At 38.5% G+C, this 22856-nt stretch overlaps 1 protein-coding gene across 7 annotated transcripts in view; it reads right to left on the bottom strand.

Moving 5' to 3' along the window:
* The window catches only part of MAPKAP1 (MAPK associated protein 1), a 98556-nt gene that overhangs the window by 74808 nt on the left and 892 nt on the right, over positions 1-22856 (bottom strand). For 4 of the 7 annotated variants that reach the window (XM_080630424.1, XM_080630423.1, XM_080630422.1 and 1 more), the window contains exons 2-4: positions 14098-14429; positions 10251-10340; positions 5679-5827 (exon numbers count right to left, since the gene is read on the bottom strand). In XM_080630424.1, the coding sequence (XP_080486550.1) occupies positions 5679-5827; positions 10251-10340; positions 14098-14365 (507 nt within the window). In that variant the 5' untranslated portion in view covers positions 14366-14429. Of the gene's footprint in view, positions 1-5678; positions 5828-10250; positions 10341-12740; positions 12925-14097; positions 14430-22856 lie in introns of those variants that run through there. The other 3 variants (XM_080630426.1, XM_080630427.1, XM_080630428.1) reach the window with 3 other exon arrangements.

The following is a 22856-nucleotide window of genomic DNA, read 5'->3' on the forward strand; positions in this document are numbered from 1 at the left end:
CCCGTTACTTAAAATAAGTGTTCTGCTACCATTACGGGGTGCTTCCCTACCTCGCTGTCAATGCCTGCTCTGTATGAAATAACAGAACTCGTTCTGAAGTACTTTAAATTAAGCAACAGTCAAGCTTAATATATTTTAATCACTGTAAGGGCATGCAAGGACTTTTGCGCTCTAACCTCCATTGCAGTATTTGATGGGTCCCTCTGTGAAGGGCTCCTTTCTACCCAGCACACCCCATTGAATCTTCAGGGGCAGAGAAAACGGTGAAGTGCACTGATGAGGCATCACATTCATTACAGCTTCAACACAGTAAAGAACAAACCAGGCATTCTTAATACAGGGGTGTTGCATTTAAATACAACTCAGTCCCTAGCATGACTCATGTTAATCACCTACTATGAAAGAACATACATTTTAGAAAGTGGCAATTTTTCAGTTAAAAATCTTCATCATAACAAAAGCATTACTGGAATCACTCTCTGTACAGTAGAGCGTGTGATGCTACACAGAAGAGAGTTACAAAACCCTATGTCATTAGCAACACACATCACGAACGCCGAGAGACTCAGTATTGAGATTTCTCTCTCAGGTTCTCTTGACTGGGCAAGAACTTCTCCAGGGAGCTGCTGGGCACCAAAGGGAGAGCCCAAAACCTTTACATGTTTCTGGCACTTATTTTAGGTGTCTGAAGACCTGCAGTGCAGATTTTGAACTGGGTTGAGCAAGAAGCTGCTGATTGTGTGTCTGAGAACCAGTTCTGAGGCTGTTTGCTCCCCTGGCATCCTGGTTTTGTCCATCATCCTCTACTGCAAACCAGCTATGCAGAAGTGGTTTGCACACTACCTGCACTCTATTAAAATAGTTGAAATAAAGTTGTTTATAGTGTTATCACTTATGTAATAATACATATATTAATATGTAATTGTAAGATAACATATATATAGGCAAATATAATGTAATCCAACATCAGTAGAGTGCAGGTAGAATGCAAACCCCTAAAATTGGTAGAATAGCAAACGCTTTAAAAAACCCTATGTAAACTTATTTAGGATTCACATGAGGATCATGCTACTCAGCTTAGGGGCAAAACATTTAAATAAAAAAAGAAAGAAAAAGCATTTTTCACACATATTTTAATCCTGGATTAATTATTTTAGACATTTTCCATATTAATTAAAGCAGAATTGCTTCTTTCCTAAGTTCTTTATCTACTTTCTTTGAGTAAAGCTATTTAATACTGGAGATTGTGGAAAACATTTGTTCATGATTATCCAGACATACAGTCAAACAAGACTGAAACAAGAGCAGCATGCAAAAATGTATTTAAGGACTATCATCCCAAAATGCTGCTAAAAGCTATTAACCAGTACGTGTTAATTGCCAGAGCATTCATATTAATTTTCACTTCGGGCCCAACATTGTGGAATATTTCCCCTGATACATTTTAAACAAAGTTTAATTTAAGGAACTGCTTCTATCAACACTTATGAAAATTAACAGCCAAGCAATTAGCACTCATGAATTATCCCTTCCCCCATGCTTCCTACAGCATCATTTTTAAAACAGTTGCTACAAGAGAAATTGTTGGTTTTTAACCCATTACCAGAATTAACCACAAGAAACCTTCTAACACCATACAGCAGCAGCATTCCTCACAAAAAGATTTTCAGCATCTGCCCAGCCAAAGATCATGCAGAGCTATTTTTGTTTAAACTGTCTCCAGTAGTCAACTCACAAACCCCTTTCAGGTCAGAAAAGGCAGACTACCTTAAATCTGCATTTTCAAGTAGTAGTCATGAAAATAGAGATAAAAACACTCTAGGTCTGCGTGTAGCAAAGGTTTCTGGCCTTCTAACTCAAGGTTATTCTAGAGCTGAATGATCCTTTCTTTATATTTTGACTTCTTTGACTATTTTGCACCTCTTTTTTGACTGTCCTGGAACACTTCTCTGTCTACCAACATCTTGCTGGGGATGTAGGAGCATCCATTTGGTGGCAAACATCTCAAAAACTGGACTGACAAGACATTTTAGTGATTAAAATTTCTTAAAGGAAGCAGAGACTTTGAAGAAAAATGGATGTGGGCTGGCTTCAGAGATTATTTCAAGGGGAACTGTAAAACAGAGACCTTAGCAGGAGTTACACATTCAGTACACGGTTCCTACAAAACTGAACATTTGATCCTAGCATGATTTTTTCCCTCTTCCAGTAACTAAATACAGCTTGGTAACATTTTTCTTACTAGTGAGAATGGTCATGTAGTTGAATAGTCTTGACACTAATACTGTACTAAATCAGGCTCCTTTAAGATTAATATCACAGAGCAAACTCATCGCTACGCTTTCCAGGAACTCCTGCAAGTTACACTTGTGATTTGAAAAGAAATAGTCTGGATGTCTAGAGAATGAAAAGATAACACACACTTTTAAAACTACTAATGAAAGCAGGTAGGTAATGTGTAGGGAAGCTAATGTTGTGAATCTCACAGTTGTCACTGAAACGAGCTATTACAATACTCCAGTGTTTCAGTTGCAGTGTCTGGCTATGACTTTCCAATCTGTGCTATAGGTCAGTATTATTTTCCCAACCTTATTAAAAGTCAGCGAGTTGGAACAATCAAAGCCATCAGAGTTTGATTTTCCAAATTCTGTAAACAGAAATATAGATTTATCTATAAAATGGATGATAATTTAATCTGTGTGCAGATAAAGGAAATCCTAATCTTAAATCTGACTCTGACTTCTTAAGCCTTCAAGTAATTATACACATGAAAAAGTAATTATAAATAACTAAAGGCTTCTTTTCATACAATATTCCTAGCAAGAATTTTCAGGATTCATTAACCAAGATGTACAACCCACACGATACACAAACCATGCAAACAGATGCAGGGGTTTGGTTTACTTTAACTGTTCTAAGGAAAAACTTCAAGGTAAAGCCAAGAGTAGATACTCTGTGTGTCTGCGTCTTTTGTCAAAAGCTGAAGTTTACCATGTACGTGGAAGCCACAGACCCATCTTGTGTAGTTGTGGGGCAAGAATTACCTGAATTCTTGAGCTGATTCAAATGCTTCCAGTTGCATTTCACAAGCCATATTCTCTACTATTTTGATAATTAATGAACTGATCAGAAGAAGAAGAAATTAAGAGTGCTTTAAAATTTTATTATTTCATAAATTTGCAGAAGTGGTTATGAAAAAGACACTCTGTCTGGCAGAAAACACCTGCAAGATGTAAGCATATTAATAAATTGGCTTGGTTGATATTAGAGCATGCAGTGTTTTCTTATTTTTAACTGATTAGCTGAAACCATACATCAAATGTTGGAGGGAGGAAGGAAGGCCCCTGAAGAGAATGGGTTTATTTGATTTCAGGTCTGTTAGGGAGCTGAATTAGTGGTAAGTTAAAACAATTCAGAATGCAGTTGAGTGCACACATGAACAAAGAGCTTCAACATGGCAAGTAGAGAGCTCTCCTCATGCTTTGCCAGTGCTCCACAAAACGGATGTTACTCAAGCTGAAATCTGCCTTACAACCCCCAAATATACGTATATAAACCAAAAGCCTAGTTATAATCTTAAAGATTTCAGAGCCACTGTGATCCCTTGAGTAAATACATAATTAAGTAGGGTTTTTTTTTAAGACATGTTTAATTAGGCCCCTAGCCCCTCCTCATCCCCCCTGCCTCTCCCCAATTATGTACCATTTCCCCAAGAGATATGTGGCTCTGTTAATTATGTAAATAAGTCATGCACTATTCCCTGAAAGAATTGTATTTATGTGAAAAATACTACTCATCTATTATCAATAAAAATAAACGAGACCTGTGATATTTCATTAAAAATACTTTCTAAAAGCTAGATGGTTTTTGAATTTACCGTCTGAAAATACAACAAAACCGAAGTAAACTACTGAACTATAGTGTTTCTTCTATATCTCAGATGGTCCAGTAGGTATTTAAAATAGACAACATATGCAGAGAGAATAAATTCTATAAGCACATTATTGACACACTTACCAGAGTAATATAAATGATACTGTTAATATAGTGAGATTATACTCTAACAAAATGATAATGCAATTATTCTCAAGAGTTCAAATGGTATTTTGATTTCTAGATCACAATCAACTTGATTCGTATCATACCCTACAAATCACAATTGAGCAACAGGGAGGTGTTTCATTAATCTCTCAAACTAATACACATAGTACAAATGTCTTCAAATGAACCAAACACCTGCTAAATGTATCCGAGTTTAAAATATGAAAATTAAGATGTTCATTACAGCCATCTATAATTCCTATAAATACAGTAAAAAGTACTTTGGATCATCAAAGTGGGAAAACATCATGCTAAGTTCCTCAATTTTCTGAGGAAGTCTATCAGACAGCCCAAATCATGCTCAAGTATTAAACCAACAAGACTGGGACATCACTGAATTACAGTAGAGTTCTCTTAATGAAGTAGTATTTTACCTTCACTTCCTCTGTGCATGACTGTTGGAAGTACATTTAAACGTTTGCGAAACTGAAATGATGTAACAGCAGCAAGCTCTGAGCTTAGAAAAAAGGCATCTTAGACTTGTAACCATTAAAATACCTCTAAATGAGTTAGGACTAATTCCTACATGCTAGTAAGTATAAAATAACGAAAGTCCATTTTGCTATGTGGGCTTCATAGTCTGAAAGCTACCATTTCACAAATCTTCTGACTACTTCTAGACGTGTTAGTGGAGTTACATATCTGACTTTCCACTTCAAGAATACTTAACAGAATATGAAATTCTTCCATCACAATGGTAATGAAGCTCAAACTTCACACTCCCACAGGAGATTCCACAGACAAATCCAGCAGAAAACATATCAGTGCAGTATTGATAATTGTTTTGGAACAATGACACTGATACATCACACCCATGTTTACATTTCTGTTTCCAGAGTTTATGGCAGAGAAAAATATTTGACAACAAAGAGTAAGTAAACTGCACACAAGGAAAGACAGTTACCTACAGCTCTGAGGTACACCCAATGCAAATTCTTCAGAGGAATGCAGTCAAGGAATGAATTTGACCTACCAGGTTTCAGTGAACCTCCTCTCCATGTATGACAGAACTGAGTACTTGAGCAGAACATTTAGTAGCGCAACATTTTTTGCCCCAAATATTGACCTAATGACGTTTCAGTTTTACACCCTCAAAACAGACAGTGGCTTTTCCCACACTCATTGGAGCACTTTGAGGATAAAGACAGCATACAATATGGAATATTTAGCAAGTGTTGTTATGGAGCCAGATAGAATAGATTTTCTGTTTTAAATGCCAAATAACCAATCATTTATACAAAGGGTCTCACCATCAGCTCTGTAGAGATGCAGCCTAGGGTTCTGCCACATTTACCTAACTAACCAGCTGGAGAAGAAAACAGCAAGGTAAGGTATGCCTAAAGGTAACACCATCATTTTGTAATGAAAACGGGAGAAAGTGTTCTACCAAACCTGGACCCATTGTATTTCAGACTAAAAGAAGCATGTTTCTAGATGTCTGCTTTAAAATAACTGATGGCCTACTATAAAGTCTAGTTAAAGCTTGAACAAGTAAATGCACACGATAAGTAACTGCCTAAGGCATCTTCAGGTCAGAAAACTCCTGGATATGAGAGAAAACCATTTGGTCCACCTACCTTGCCATCAAATTTTGAGTACTCATTGAAGGGGTTATTCAGCTGCAGCGGGCACTGCTCCAGTCGCACAGACAGTATCGACTGCTTCCCAGAACATGGAGATTTCACTCGGAAATTCTTTTTCTCAAATAGTGAGCTCAGCTCCTCTGCTGTAGGTCAGAAAAGAGATCAGAGTAGTTGTGCTAAGAGATGTGCAGAGGCTACTGTTTACCACAGAAAGATAACGTTATAAGAGAGAGAACAAAATCAAGTACAGAAACTTCCATTTCTAAATTAACAGTAAATGCTATGCCAAAGAACTGCTGATACATTTATAATAGGTCATGCAGAAGCATTTCCAACTGAGCTTGAAATACATAGTATCATGCTATGTTACAGGACAATACTATACTACCCCATTACCACATCATGTGCTGTCAGCAGTAGGCTTGGGACTACACCTGACCTAAAAGAAGATTTTTTTGCCATGGTAGACTGTATTTGGTCTCCTCTCAAAAACCCCCTCAAACCTGAAAACACTATTCAGACAAATAGCCTGGATAATTAAAGCCAAACAAATTTCTAAAAACAAAGGTGCTAAGGGCAAGTTCTTTGTGTGTCCTTGGAAGGCAACAACTCTGACAAACAGATTTTTTTATCTGAAGAGCTGAATTTCCAGCAAAAGTTAAAAAAAAATCAATAAAAAAATAGGGCTTCTTATAAGGACACTACAAAATCAGGACAGGGCCCAGGGTGTTTCAGCATATTAGTACTGATGGGTCTCATCTGCAAGAAGCCATGACTGAATCTGGACAAGGTTTTTCCACATCTGCTCTAGGAGCCAGGTATCCCCAAACTCCATCAATCACTGCCTGAGAACCAACAGAACCAACACCAGCTTTCCTAGGCCAACTCTGCTCTGTGTTCCTCCATTTGGATTCTCTCACATCTCAAGGATTTACATGTTGCTCCTCCAGGGAAAGGAAACCTGCAGGGAGCCGGTTAATTTCTTAAAAGATGAAATTAAAACTTGACAAATTATAACTAGTCAAAAGCTGAATTTAATTTTATCAGCAGATTGCCTGAAAACTCAGACAGTTGGCAAAAGTGCTAAGCAGTGGCACTAGGAGATACGCAACCGCCTTGTGAGAGGCTGCGATGAACCAAAAGAGCTTGATTAAATCTCTTTTAAATGTGGCAACTTAAACTCCATGAGGTATTCTGGTTTTTGTAACAAGCTTATCTCCATGTAAAAAATAAAACTTCAATCTCAGTTACAGTTATGCTAGGGTATTACCTTTCACTGGTATTTCTTGAGCATTTGGGAAGTACTCTGTACCTTGGAATGCAATATAACGGCTTTATTGGTTCAAGTGATAAAGCAAGTATTTTATCTTCACCTTTTGTCTCTGGGGAAACGTTAAGATGATTTGTCTATTGTTTCCTTTGTTGGGGTGTACAAAAAGAGGATCTCAAGAATTCCTCCGAATTTTTTGTGTGATATCTGCTTTGCTTTGAGTGTTGTACAGCTTCTACTCAAATCTCTCACACGACTGGAGAGTTTCAATACAGTACATTCGGGCGCTTGACTGCAGGTCTCCTTTTCCAGAAACCTTCATAATTTCAAAAATCAACTCATTTAGGAAGAACCACCCAAAACCTTCTAAAGATTTGTGCAAAACCCCAGAACACGGGCAAGATTTCTGAAGGATTACCCTCTTCCTCTGAACATTTTGTCAGTTAATTCCTAACAGACTTGGGCTGCAAGAGTTCCTAATTACAAACATTGTAAAAAACCCCACATTTTCAGTTCTCAAATTTCAGGGAAAAAGCAGGTCATATTTTTGTATTAAACTGCTTTAATTGCATGATTTTTAATTCTTAATTAAAACTAAGTTTTGCCATGAGTCTAACATTATATGTATTTTTCAGCTTCTGTGGTTCTGTTAGCTATATGAGCTATTCTGTGTGGGCTCAATGCAAGGCTTTTGAAAGATTCCCTCGATATATAGTTAATTTACATTTTATATGCTCTGAAATGAATGAATGTAAGATGTAAATACAACGCTTTCTTGCTCTTATCTAAAAATACCTAGTATTTAATAAAAAGGATAACCTTCTGTACGTATATCCCTGTTTGGTTTACAGGACCCACAGACTGTTATCGCTAACAGAATTTGATCTCTATGCTGCACGAGGCTGAAACATTCACTTTACTGATAAAGAACTGATGCACAGAAAGGTGATGTGAATTGGGGGCACCACAGAACAAAACCAACCAGACCTCCACTTCCAGTCAGTCAGCTACCCCTGAAGCACCTCTATGTTTGCTAAACCTCTACCTACCTCCAAATGCATGGAGATTTCCTTTTTCAAGTCTTTACACTACTCCCATCTTATCTCTCAAACTCATTCCTGACAAAGCAAACAGCTTGTCTCATGACAGCAGGGAAACAGATGATGAGCAGAAAATACTCTTTTCCCTCCCTCCCATTACCACACACAAAATTACTTGTCTCTCACTTCCCTTCATCCTGGTTGGTGTACCTTTATTTCTGTACATAGTAATTAAAAATGGAAATCACAAATACAAAATTGCCAGATGCTTCAAATTGCAACTACAGATCCAACTGCAGGACAGCAGAGACGCTTAGAAGAGATTCTCTCTACAGCAAGGCATCTCTCTGAGGAGTGAGTGATCACTGGAGGTGGTGTCACCTGACTCTAACAATGGACATGCCAACAACTTTTCAGCACCCTTGCAGTTTGCATGGGTTCAACCTCTAAAGCTCAGTCAGAAGAGGGCAGCCAAATTCCCCCCATCTCAGAGCAGCTATTTCTGTTGCTATTGCTCCTGTACGTATTTGCCAATAATGCTGAACCCAAGGAACAGAACAAAGCCTCATACACACACACTTGACAAGGAGGAGGACACAGTGGATATCCTCCAAGGCTCCTTTCTTTCCTGGCCTCTTCCTACTGTGTTGTTCATCATGTAAATAAGTGAGAAACGTGCAGAATCCCAGTGACTGAGCAGAGAAGGAAAATCAGCTCTGCCAACAGACAGCGAGCGCCTGGAGTTTCCACATAACTAACTTACTTCTTTATTCAAATTTCTTCTGCAGCAGGGAGCGCATTCCTACAGAGGGGGACACCTCCGTTACTGCTGGCTGACAGATTATGTCTATCTTCAGGGCAGCACATAAAAGGAACTAAACGTTGTGGTGGAGCCCACATGAATAAGATGACACAAGCAGCATAGACACAGCAGGGGACTGGAGTCTGAATGCAATTCAGTGTAAAGCAGTATCAAGCAGTATAGAGATGGGAATAAAGAGAGAGAATTGCATCATCATTGGTCAAACGCTATAAAATATTGAGCAAAGAGAGTTGGAGGTTATGGTAGATTAACCTTTAAAACCTACAACTCTGCTTACAGAAGTAGAAAGGCAAAAACATTTTAGAATGCATTAACAGAGGTATCAAAGAAGCTGAACACTGTCCTCGGGATTAGTGCAACCGTGCTGCTCATGTGAGGAGCTTTGTTCACTCCTCTAAAAAAAGATATTGTAGAGCTGGAGAAGGTTCTGCAGATGACAGCCAGGAAGATACAGGGATTTAGGCAAAAAAAGGAGATTACAAGGAGACCTCATTAAGATACACACAAATTTTACAAGAAGTAGGCACGACAGACCATGTAAAGGTTTGACTGTGTGTCAAATATAACAGGAATAGATACTAGCTTGAGCTATAAAATATGAGAATTGAGACAGATTTTTCATTTCATGTATTACAGTTTAAACTATGCAGAACATTCAGTCAGAAATAGTAATATAATTTCAAAAAGGATAGCATATTTTTGTAAGAAATGAGTGATAACAGTTTTCCCAAGAAAAGGCTAGATAAGGTAAGGCAGCATTCATTACACTTTCATTTAAGTAGATCATATAGATACATTATTTCTGAAGATTAAGATTCCCCTTATCTAGAAAAGTAACCACAAAAATTATCTGTAAGAGTCAACTCTACAAAATTCTTCATCCCATCAAGTACACCAAATGCCACTGGAAACAGCTGGAAAGCCACAGCTTAGGTGGATCCTGCATTCTGAATGCAGACACTTGCCAGTCAGCAGAGATACATCCTGTTCGTTACAGACCTCACAGTAACACCAAGAGCTTTACTACCTCCATTTCTTGCTTACTGAGACAAGAGAAGCCTTAGAAGATAATTAGGCTACAAGATGACAAAACACAGACACTGTATTAATACCTTACATCACAAAAAAATAATGCAGCCACTCGAATTTGTTCAGACCAGCAGACTAGGTTTGAAATGCATTTACTTTACTTTGCTTTTACTAATAATTTGGAACGCCCTAATGATAGCTGAAAACAAATGAGACCCCTGTGGCACACCACCCCCCTGCAATAAACTATGGGAAACAGGCAACCGGGGCACGGGAGGCAAATACAATAATTAGCATTTCCTCTGCGTTTTGAAAGCTGACATGAAAATTACGAATGGAAAACGTTGTAACCATCCAAAGGAGAAATAAACACAGTAGGAAAATAGGAGATCTTTTCTTTTTACCTGAGTAAGAAGTATTTCTGTCTTTCCACTGAACGTTTTTGCATTTTATTTGATTTTGTCTCTCTTTCCGCAGACGTTCTAGTCTCTGAGCTTGAAAAGAAATATGATAACTATAAGTTTGTCAATGAAAGTTTACTATAAACAAAGACATAATTAACTACCTTTATATGAATAAAGATGTTTTATACTGCATATGCAGGGGGAAAAGTCATAAAATTTTAAAGGTGGCACCCCTGAAAAGCAAATACCAACAAAAACATGAAAATGTTCTTGATTTATAATTGAAATTAGAGGATATAAAACATTAATAGAGATCATAAAGATAGTATTAACATGGAAGAGAATAATAAAATGTGAAAACTTCTGTGATTAATATGACATTTCATTATATAAATCATTAATAACGGTCTTAAAGGAATTTTAATGCACAAATGAACTGAAGTGAATATTACATTACAGGAATAAAATTACTGTTATGAATTACTCTACCCGTTTCAAAAATTAAAGATAAATGAACTCAGACTAGACTATTAAAGTTTTAAATATAAAATCCTTTATCTAAAAATCATGAAAATTATAAAATGTCAAAGCTATATAAATTAGCATAGCTTTTTCTTCAGTGTGCTGAAACAGTTTATAGGTAGTAAAAGAAATGATTTGTATCTTCACAACATTAGTCAAATCTTAAAATGAATGTAATATTTCTTTATGTATATTTTGTCTCCATTTTCAAAATACGGTTTGGAAAACAGCCTCAAACAGTTGTGAGATCAAAGAACTCCGAGACCAGGATACCAGGTAATACCTTAAATTATCTTTTGTTAACAGTAAGGTCTCTCTAAGGAAATGGTCACCTAAACCTGGTAGAAGCTACCCAAGACAATGCCCACAAGAAATAACTGATGTTGTGAAGGGGCCATTCAAAACAAGAAAGCAGATTAGACTGAAAAGTAGGACTAATAATGTTGATCACTGAAAGAAACAATTTCCTGGATATATTAGCAATTTTGATGTATTGAGATCATTCATTAACTCAGTTTGTAGAGGAGATTCTAAAATGCTAAATTACTCTGACAATTTTTAGATACAATTTGAGTTCCCTGAGCAATTTCACCAATTAAAAAAAGGTTAATAAATATTTACTATTATTATTCTTTTACATTTACTCGTTGAACCAAATTGTGGACACAGAAGTGATTCCCTCCCCAGCTGGAAACTGATGAAAACCCCAATACTTTGAGGTTTAACAGCTGTAGCAAGCAGTTTAAGGTACAAACACGAACACAGACTTTGATTTTTATTTCCCACTTAAGCCAATGTAAGGTTAATGCCTAAATAACTCTGTGTATCTTACTCCTAATGAAATGAGAGAAGTATCCCCACTTGTAAGTTCAAATGTTGGTGTGTTTTTATTCTGAAAGGAAAAAAGCCAAACAACTTCTTTATTTTTTCCCCCCAATTACTCTAGAAACTGTAGCTCAAAATTACCTCCCAACCCTCTTTCTTCTCAAATGGGCCATCATGAAATAACTGCTAGATTCAAGATTCACATGTAAATCATGTGGATAAATCACATGGATAATGGGGGTAAATCACAATGGATAAAGGAAAAAACATAGAATAAGAATCATGCATATTTTTATCCTATTTGGTTTTTTTTGCCTCTTGCCAAACAAACACATTAAAGTGCAGCGACCATCTCCACTAACTCCATCCTACTCTTCTACCTACAGCTGATTACCAGTGACCATTTACTGTGGAACTGTACTATAGCAACTCCAAATTAGATGGAATTATCAGTACCTATTAGAAGTCTGAATTATTCAAGGGTCATTCTCATGAGAAGCATGCTAGTTTGAAAGCTTTCTGTGTGACAAATGTCACTGACCAAATGTAGTTCTTGTTTCATTAACTATTAGCAACTAGATGAGCCTTTGTTTCCAGCCATCAGCACTGGGAGACTTTGCTGTTTCCCACATCCCCACCACTCCACACAGACCTGCCTCCACTGTACTGGGTTCACCCCTCAGGATATGGTGGAAAGGACGTAGTGAGGAGACAGAGCCCAGAGCCAAAACCTACTTTCCTCCCACCTAGCTCCTGTAGAAAAGGAGGAGGAATTCAGTGGCAGACAGCTCCTGCATGAACACGATGGGCAATAATACCCTATCATGTCTCACCCAGTACACATCGCTTTCAGGACTAAGGGGATAGCTTTCATATTAGAATGCACATAAAATTCATTTCCAAATTTGCACACCCCAGTGAGGACCACCTAATAACCAACACTTCTGTAGTCTCTGCAGAAGTGTGTTGAGCCTTCCATAGTAACACATTATTGTTACAATTTATGAAAAAGACATTATCACTGCAATGATACAAATAATACAAAATGGCATTATAATACAAAACCATTTATATTAAAATAGTGAACTTCCTGTTTATTCCTCTTCCTGGTTTTTTGCAAGGGTTCAGTACTGATCAACTCACATTGTTTATGGGCTGTTTTCCACCCCACTCCACTTCAAGTCAGAGCCTGATTCCCTTGGTAACGGCATTAGGTTCCTGATGGGACCAGCACAGGCAACAGAACATTGAAGATGCACCAGACGAAAAGAGGCAAAAAACTGGCTCCCTAATGGTCAGAGTGTCCCAATCATTATTTTAGAATATGCTGCCAGATGGAAACAGAAATGGTTTCAACCCCTAATTTAAATGGAGATTATTCTATCAGCATACTCACTTGGGGAAATAATCCTTCACAATCATTTTTTGGAACAATTCTACAAGACTTCAAACTTTGCCCCTCCTTCCCCATAAACTGTGCCATCAACAGAACTAAACAAGACCTCCATGGCAATGTTAGGCAGCCTGGCACACTGACCTTCTCTCTGTGCCTTACAGTCAGCAGCAGCTGCTATATATTTGTCTTATTTCCACATCTAACTCTCCATGACAGGAGATCAGTGCCATGACTTTTCTGGAACTTTTGACAACTTCTTAGTCATAAGAGGTGTTTCAAGATATTCAACACCATACAATGCTTTACTTGTTAGGTAGAGCACAGATGTTTTTTCTGAGCTCTAGGTGGTGTTATAATACCTTCAGAAATCATTCGAAATGTATATTGTGTAACATAGAAAAAAAACCCCAAAGTGGGATCAGTATTGACCACCCAACACCAAGCTTTTCATATGTATTTTATATCATAGAACTTTTGTTCATAGCATCCCTTGGGTATAAGCAGAAGTCTGAATATCCCCCCTGTGAAACAACAAATGGGACAGCTTTCTTCCAGTCAAGACAAACAGCGTATTTTGAAACTGGGTACACCCTCAAACTTTCTCATTTGTTAACTCAAATCCAGCTCAGGGTTTTCCCAGAAATAAAATTTCAGAAGACAAAACACAGACAAATCATCAGCTCCCATCAAACTTCATTCCTCCCTTTTATAGTGAATAGATTTGATGCCTCACTAGGTAGATTCTTCTCAGGAAACAACCATCCTGTTCAAAAGTTAACATCCCTCCAGACATTAACAATGGAAACATCACAGACTGTTTGTGTACTTTGGATTTAGACTTGATGTCTTTACAGTTTTAAGTTTTTATATATAAAACTGACTACCTTTGTACAAGAATAAGCAAAACAACAATTAAAACTCATCTGACAGCACACGAAAGTAACTGAATCATTACACGTCCTTTTATAAAAAGGATCTTGACATTACAAAAGGAAAAGTTTGACACATACCCAGCTAGGCATGCTCTGATTTGTTCATACAAGCCAGACTAATAGAAAACAAATTTAAAAGGCTAATGTGATCTTGGCTGCAAACATCACTTACCTGTGTTTGATCGTCTTCTGATTCCAAAGTCCCAGCTTGAGGTAATATCAACTGATTGGGAATATACATAGCCCTGAGTCTCACCATTGCTTCCCTGTGTTTCTGAACCACTGTCCCCATATGCTGACGAGGGATTAAATTTCTCCAGGTCAACATCGTGATCTATCAGGACCATTTCACACATCCCTGTGTCATCACTGGTCACGTGCGACTGCCGAATATGAGCAAGTATAATTGTAGGGTTGTCCAGGAAAGCCATTCTGTCCATCCAACACCAGTCCAACACTTCACTATACTATCTTCTTTCCATCTTGTTTCGTGGACATATGTACCTAGAAATATATACACAGCATTTCAGGAAAACAATCAACAAAATCCAAACCCTGACTCAAGAAGGTTTGTATTCTGGATGCACAAAACTTGACTCAGCTTTGTACAGTGAATTACTTTAACTCTGTTCCTGTTCATGTAAGTTACACTGCATAAAGAATAGTGGTTTTTGGAGGACAGCTTGAAACCTGAATCCCAAGGCAACAGAACACAACAGACACCTACAGACAGGTCCCATTACTCTACAACGAAAGGTTGCTGTAAGGCAAAATATTCCAAGTACTACAGAGAGAAGGCCACAGAGAAAATACACGGGAGAAACATCTGTCCATTCAAATTCATAAGTTTACAAAACCAGGTTGGGATTTGAATTTCTTTTTCACCCATCATCATAACGTGTTACTGTTCTTCTTCTGCCTCCACATGCCAACTCTCTGATTACCTTATTATGGACCCTCTTTGGGTTTTGTATTTCCAGGAAAAATTCTAAACATAAAGAGGTTAGTATCTCAGAGCAGAATATTGAACATCTGCTGCTGCACAGTGCTTCACGTAGGGTAACTGTTGTAATACAGAAAAAGCTCCATGATCATATACCACACGTCTGAATTCTTAAGCACTTTAACAGCAGTAATTGCCACTTACCTAAAATATTTCATTCAGAGTACTCAAGCAGCCTTACAAAATAAAGTAGAGGACAAAAAAAAAAAAGACCAAAACCACAAAACCCAAGCCACACTCACACTGTTATCCTGTTTTACTGTAGCTGTGGATTTATAGTTATGTGTTAAGCTAATTCAAGCCTGGGCTGCCTCTGAAAGGGGTGACTCTGTGCTCCTGCCTGGCCAGAAGTTCAAAATCCCCACTGCTTTTCTAATCATTTGCATATCAGAGGAAAAGAGGGCAATATATTAATACCAGCTACAGAACTATATGTGTTACTGCAGCATTTGAACACAGGAACAACAAAACCAAGCACTATAGTTGCTGTTCGCAAAAAACTGCTGCCAGCAAGAATAAAATACTAAAGGAAAAGGAACAATTTTAAATCACACAAAGCCATATCCCATGAAAATCTCATAAAAGCAGCTGGCCTTTTCCTGGCAGATTTTAACAGAAGAAAGTGAATGAAAGCATCAGACAGGCTTGCTCCAGGAAAACACATTTCATAATTTCCCCTGTATAATTCCAAGGGGAAAAGTGTGTTAACGTATACAGCCCCACAAAGCAGCTTCTGCATTTAAACAGTTGGAAGCAAAGGTCATACTTTATTTGGACACCCATCTTATCATGAAAATCCCCAAATTTTGAAGGTGTATTGCAAATTGCAAACCCACCATCCCTACCAGTATCCTCCCTAACACGAAACATCAGCATCCACTAATTAGAACATTCACTAGAGATTTACATCCTTCATAATTTCAGGCTTTTTTCGCTCCCTTGGCCACAAATATTGCCTTCTTTCTTTTTTCCCCCCGAGACACTGTACTCTTTCTGCTTTAAAAAAAACCAGACAAATCCAAAAGTATTATATTAAACAACAGGCCCAGCAGCAAGAAGGAATTCAATAAAGGAATGGTAGAGGAAAAAAACTGACATGCTGCTTGTTATTAATACACTACACCTACCATACATTTTAATAAATTATGCTATTAGCTAAACAAGCTCCATCAGTATCCTTGGAGATACTCAAAACCCAACTGGATGAGGCCCTGAGCAATGTGCTTGAGCCAGCCCCACTCCGAGTTGGGAGGTAGGACCAGGTCTCCAGAGGTCTCAGTCAACCTCACCACGCTCCAACTCAAAAGTTCTATTTTCTGACTATTTCCATTACAGAAAGTAGGCCTCCTCTCCCCAAAGGATTTCTCATAATCCTCAACGTGAGAGACCATAAGGCAAACGTCCTACCACAAGGCAGCCATCTCCTGGCTGTAATTTACGTGTTAAAGGCCTCAAAGTGTGACTAGTATGTGCGATGTAGAGAACACAGATGCAGAGAAGTACAGTGTATGGGTATTTTTAAAAGTGCACTGAGAATGTTCTTTAAATCTAATTCGTTACACAGCTCTCGTTAGCAAAAGCCATGCTTACCTGCAAGCAGTGAGAACTTGTTTAACTAAGCAACTGCCTGGGGCTTCTAAAAGGTCTGCAAACTCCCAATCAAAAATTACTGCTGCCCCATCAATGTGTCATATAAATGTTGGCATGTTAATTGTGTATTTATAAGATTGTTAATGGTTAGTTAATTTACCTCCCACACTATTATTGTACTTGAAATGATTTAATGTCTGCTAAGGGAGTTAACAACATGTAACAGCAGATGCGAGAATTTTACCTTTATACTCTGCACCCCGACTTCACGCTATTAACAGTCCATGTGCTAAATTAGCCAAGCTTCGTTACAGTTTTACATATGCAATCACTTTTCCCATAAACATGAACAGTGAGAAATTTGCAGAAATTCTGTTTCAAGCTGAAGTTTAATACAAACACATTTTTTCTTCCCCCTCTTCATATTTTTCAAAGGACACATTAAAACTGATTTCTCACTAAATTACTGCGAGCTCCAATTTCCACGAACAGCTAACACCCCTCAAAAAACCCCAAAAAACAGAAGAGAAGTTCAGATTTTTTTCAGTAGTTGTTACCTACACAGTTCTAACTGGTTCCTCCTTTTAATCAAGGCAAAACACAATTAGATTGTACAACCTGGTCTGCGGAACAATGACCTCCAATGAAGTAAAAGAATTTGGAGAAGCAAAGCTCGACTTTGCAAACCTTTACACAAATATTTGAAGCCTCCATGTCATCAGTTCCAGTAAAATTATAGGTAGGAGATCAGTTTCTAGATCCACTGAGAGGTGCCAGCATTCTGCTGCTTCTGCATTCCTGGTACCCACACACTGCTACTACATCCACAGGTAACAGCTGAATTTAATGAATTCAGGGATTTCTGAGCCTCAGCAACTCACACATTCCTCAATCACAAACAAAAAATAAATGTTCTTTTAATACTTGCACTACAGAGATATTATTCTACTATTAAATAAAATACTTTGCAGACAGCTGTCAAGCATACCCTGTGCAAGCACTAACAATGAAGAGAACAATGTGAAGCCTATGCAACCATAACGGTATTTATGTATGATGTGATATGCAGGTTAGTGTCATGATGGTAAACACGTGAGTGGATAGAGTTGAATCAGCCCTTCACTTTCTTTTTCACTTCTTATCATTCACCTGTCTTACTTCCTGCATACTACCTGACCAACATCCTGCGTATGAGCACCCTCTCTCCCCTTTTCCTGGTCTCATTGCTATATTGCTAAAGTACCCCTGGCAACTAAGTGCAGGTACAGAACCTCCTCAAAGGTGTAAAACTGCACCATCAAGAGGCTGAATGACTTGCCAGGTTTTGCAGCAACTTGAGCAAAATCAGACAGCTGGATCTCAGTCTACTATTTTTATCAGAAGTATTCCTCTTCCAGTAACCCACTGCTATATTTATGGCATCTATAGACTCTCGCAGCAAGCGAAGCTAGGTTGTTATGCAGATCAGCCTCATTCATAACGCGGCATATGATAAGTAATGCAGAATGCCCTACAAATTATTCAGCTCCCAGTAGGTGACACAAAGGTCTTGGAAAGAGGGTATGTAGTTATATAGGCTGTACCTTACACACATGGATGAACACGTCTGAAGTTGGGCGGGCAACTTCATCATCACAACATACTAAGTGCTCTTGTGAGCCTCCCGTCTGCTTGACATACTGTATTTATTTAAATGTAAGGAAGATTTTCTCACTTTGCTCTTTCCTCCCAAAACCCCATGCATATCCCAAACCCAGTTTGATTCATATTTGCATGTTATTCTAAATCAAGTGTAGAAGCACGTGTGAGATAAGGGGAAAGGACGAGCTAAACACACCCCTCTCCTGACTGCCATCCTTCCCATCCATCCTACCAAGCCCCTGCACACTAGCACAGGCGACAGCAGGCACAGCTGGGAGCGCTGGACCACACTGACTTGTGGGACTGTGACTGTGTGTCAACCTGCTCTTACTGCTGTTTTCAGAGGAAAACAATTGACCTTGAGCACAGAAAACGTTGAGTCTGCGGGTTACCTTACTTTTGGGAAAACACAGTTATTTTGGACTGAATTTTCTGGTTGGTTTTAACAAACACATGGAAATCTGCTCACAGACCTCTAAGCAGGCTAGAATAAATGCTAAAACCTGGAGAAAGCTGTTAGCAGCTAAAAATGTTTTGTTACAAGAAAGAACTATGACTTTGAAATTCTACCAATTTTAATGGAGTCATTTTAAGAGTCCTTCAGTTCAAATAGCTAAAAGCAGCTGTAAATTCCTCCACAAAACTCTTAAGCCAATCCCCAATAAAAGTAAAAAGTGACAAGTGGTAAAAAATTTCCACTCCCCTATTTTGCAAAGCTGTAGGTTTGGGGTAGTTTTCTAAAGATGGAAATATATTTGAATTGGCTTTCCTTTTTGAGGAAGTCATAAACAATTAAAGCCCTATCCAAGGCAAACAAAAATGCTCCAAACATTCAAGTTCTGGAAGGTACAGCCTAGAGCTAAAACAATTACTAATAATCTCAGAATACAGCAGGCTGGAAGAATTGTATAATATTATAGGTCATCTTATTGCTCAAGGGCTTCCTTAGTCACTCGACTTAAACACCTCTCTGACTAGAGCTCTTTAAAGTGATCTTTAAAACCAATGAGAAAAATGGGCAGATTAGAATAAAAAATTGATTCTCTCCCCCCACATCATATAAACTGGAGCGAACACACTTCACAATTTACGATTCAGGTTATATGAAATAATTTCACAGTTAACTTCTGTCTGCAATTGCAAAAGAAATGGCTCTGGTTATCTATATTTGCAGCAGTACAAATAATCAACCCCCCGAATGCCAGACAGACTGCTGTGCACGCAGGATAAAGGAAAGCGAACCACAATGTATGAAAATTTAAGTTTATGCTTCAACAAAAGCTCAAGTGCATTTAAGAATGAATACTTATCTAGAGAAGGAGTCACTCAAGCTTTGGGTCCTAGCATTAAAAAGGGAATAATCATGTGAAGTCATTTAAAGAGGAGCTCTTTCACAAGTTAAACCCGAATGTGAAAGTTATGCTGAGAAAACACTACATTATGCGCAACTTCCCACAAATTATTTGTTAGTTTTCAAACCTGTAAATTGATCTGGCATTAGCTATGTAGTTCTGTATTTATCCACTGCTTGGAATTTGGCTATGTTTTTGTTGTTGTACTAATCAGGATGCAAATGACACCAACTCTGCTATTTTAATTATTGAGCTTTAGGGAAGGAGGGAGGTAATACTGGAGTACGTATGGAAGCTGTATGCTCTCCTCTGTTTGTTTCCTGATCTTGTCAAATCTTCATTTAATTGTAAACAAGTTGATTCTCAGCTAACCTGAGCTATCTTGCACCAAGATTTTAAGCAAATAAATAAGTATAAAAAAATGCAGAGATTATAAATTAGGGCAGACAAATCTGTATCTAGACTCATGCCTGCAAAGAGCATTCTATCAATATAGTGAAATGCTAATCTCCTAATTAACAACCTAATTAGGTAATTATGGCTTTGCAGAGGGATGCCTAAATGAAATATGACAACATGGTCACCTCTTTATATGGCACCTGTGGGCCTTTTCAGCTGTCACTGCAAAGAGTGCAATATCAATTTGAACAGATGACAAAGTGTTGTCATTTTTCATTCTGATATTGTACTGAATGGTTTGGATAGGAGCAGTTTAGAAAAGCGGCATCTTGCCTGGCTTTTGCCTAATCTAAATATGTGCAAACACTTTGCTTAATTTTTAATGTCTATGATTATGCTTATTTTTCCATGCTGGCTAGCAAGCATACCCTAACACATGCATTATATCTGCAATGTCCTACTGCACTGACCCACCGCACTGGAATCCCTATCACCCCAATTCACAGCTTGTATTCATCACAGTTTACTATCCAGAAAAAAAAGATGAGTATTTGAGTTCATTTTTAAGGCTTAACTTCCAATTTTAAAATAACAAAACAGAAGAGAGTACCTTTTAAATAAAACATAGCAATTTCCATTTCATTTTTATTGCTGATGAACACTCTTTTCCAGAAGTGGGGGCAGCAGTTGCTGCCTGTGAGCGGGTGAAGCGGTACTTCTGTTTGCACAGAAAGCTGGAAAGAAGTACTTTCAACTCTGGCACTGCACTTTTACATGGAACCATAATTTTTCACTCATATGCCTAAAATGCTTTAAAGATAATTTGCTAGGCTTTAACATTCCAAAGATGAACAAATAAAATACCTACTTGCAAAGAGAAGGCTCAGACTGCTCAAATATTATACTAGAACTTCACATTAGGTTCCTCTCATTGTGTATTCAAGAACTTAAAAAACACCATAAACTTTACGAACACCTATACAGCCTTCAATCTTGGACAAACACAACAGGAAGCTTCAACATTTTACCTGTTTTTTGCCTGTATAATAGTGAGAGAGATGGTGTGCTGTTTGGGTTTTCCTGGCATTCCTCACCAGCCATGTCTACACCACAACTCAAGAGTGAGCCTGGAAGTGTGGCATTATCCTGAAATTGATTGTATCTCACCTCTACAGCTGTGCCAAAGCTGCTGGGATGTGCTGAAGCCAAACTTGACTGAAAGGCGTTTAAGCATGTGAAGGCCCCTGGCCCTCCAAAGCTTGCTCTGGGTGGACCCAGGACAAAGCCTGAAGACTTGCTGTAGCCACAGCCAGCCTGCAGGCTCCTGGCATAGCACTGAAGTACCACAGCCAGCCTCACTGCACAGGACTCTGGTATTAGACAGAAGCTTAGGCCAAAACAAAGTTTCATATTTGTTGTTTTCTTCAGTTTGTTGCCATTCCACTTTTGAGTGCATGAAAAGTATTTTTATTGCATAAAAAGGATGATCATCATCTTGTATTTTATAACATAATAGGGTGCAAGCTGCTTCTGACCTCAAAAATGCTCATGGGGGTAACACCAACTTAAAAAACTTCCAAAAGTTTAAGCCCCTTTAGGACTCTATGTCAAATGTAACTGGCCAGATTCACGTTTCTTCAACAACAGATCAATCTCCCTTTCCTCTGGCTTTTAATTTTCATCTTGACAAATTTTTGGTCTGTCTCCTTGAAGAGCACACAAAACATACTCGAGGAGCTTTGTTTTCCTTTCTGAATAACTGATTTAGACACAATACTTCTCGAGCGGTAAGGAAAGAAGGTAAGGATTACCCTTGTGCTGTCCTGTATAAGAAACTGACCTTATAGACAATGAACAGATGGATACTGCAGTTTAATAAAGCTTCTCAGCAGACACACACACACACATATTAAAAACGCATCCTGGGGTCTTTTTTAAGAGGAACTGTCTAATGGAAAAGCCCTTCCTTGGTCACTTCAGACAAGTGGAGCCCTGCTGCTACCAAAACCTGACAGCAAACTCAGCGCATGGCACATCTCAGGCATGCAGCAGTACCACAGCCAGGAACCACCATGATATCAGTGACACAGTCAGGCTGTGGTACTGGTGCCCCCACAGCCGTATTCCATGTACTGCTAATGTCTGCATGGCCACGGTTCTGCTGCTGCACCCCACAGCTCACAGCTTGTTCCTTCTAGTAACTCAAAGTGAACAACTGAGGATAGCCTGAGCTCTCCTTCCCCCTTCCTCAGCCAGTGCCACTGTCCCTCTCCAAAGCCAAGACAAAGCTGCCACACAGGAGATCTCCTGATCCTACATGGGACTGTGCAACTTGTGTCCTGCTTATTTGCTGTCCAATTTGTGACTATAACTGACCCTTCAATGCAGGAGTCGGTTTCTGACCCTCACAGCTTAGGAAGGTTAGGAAATTTGTGCTACAAAACACTTACAAATCATTCTTCCAACCTGCTTCACCTGCCAAGGCCTTTGCTGATCAAAAGGCCAATCCGTTACTTGTTGCAACCGGGTGAAACAGTTAAACAGATGATGAAAGGGTGTACTGAGAAAGACCTGAAACATGACTTGAGAAAGAAATGTACTAAATTGGTTCCAATTCACTGCTTCAGTTATTTCTGTACAGTCTATATGTAGACAATGATCTCATTTTTTTTTTAATCTAACCCAAAAAAGTGTCCGTGAACAGATCTGCTCTGATCTTGAAAAAATAAATGAGAGAGTTTAATTCCCAGCCTTGCATCTACCTGGTAATCCCCTGAAATCTAAACTCACATAGAACATACTTGGAAAATCCAAGCCTGGCTCCAGCATTTCTCATTTAGACAATCACTAAGCTTCCACTAACACTGAAATCAATTCATTGGGGTGTCTCCCAGGAACCCTTCTTGCTCCTCACTGCCATTCCTGCAGCGAGCACACTACTGATCA

Source organism: Psittacula echo (genome assembly GCF_963264785.1).
Source record: "Psittacula echo genome assembly, chromosome: 16".
Lineage (NCBI taxonomy): Eukaryota > Metazoa > Chordata > Aves > Psittaciformes > Psittacidae > Psittacula > Psittacula echo.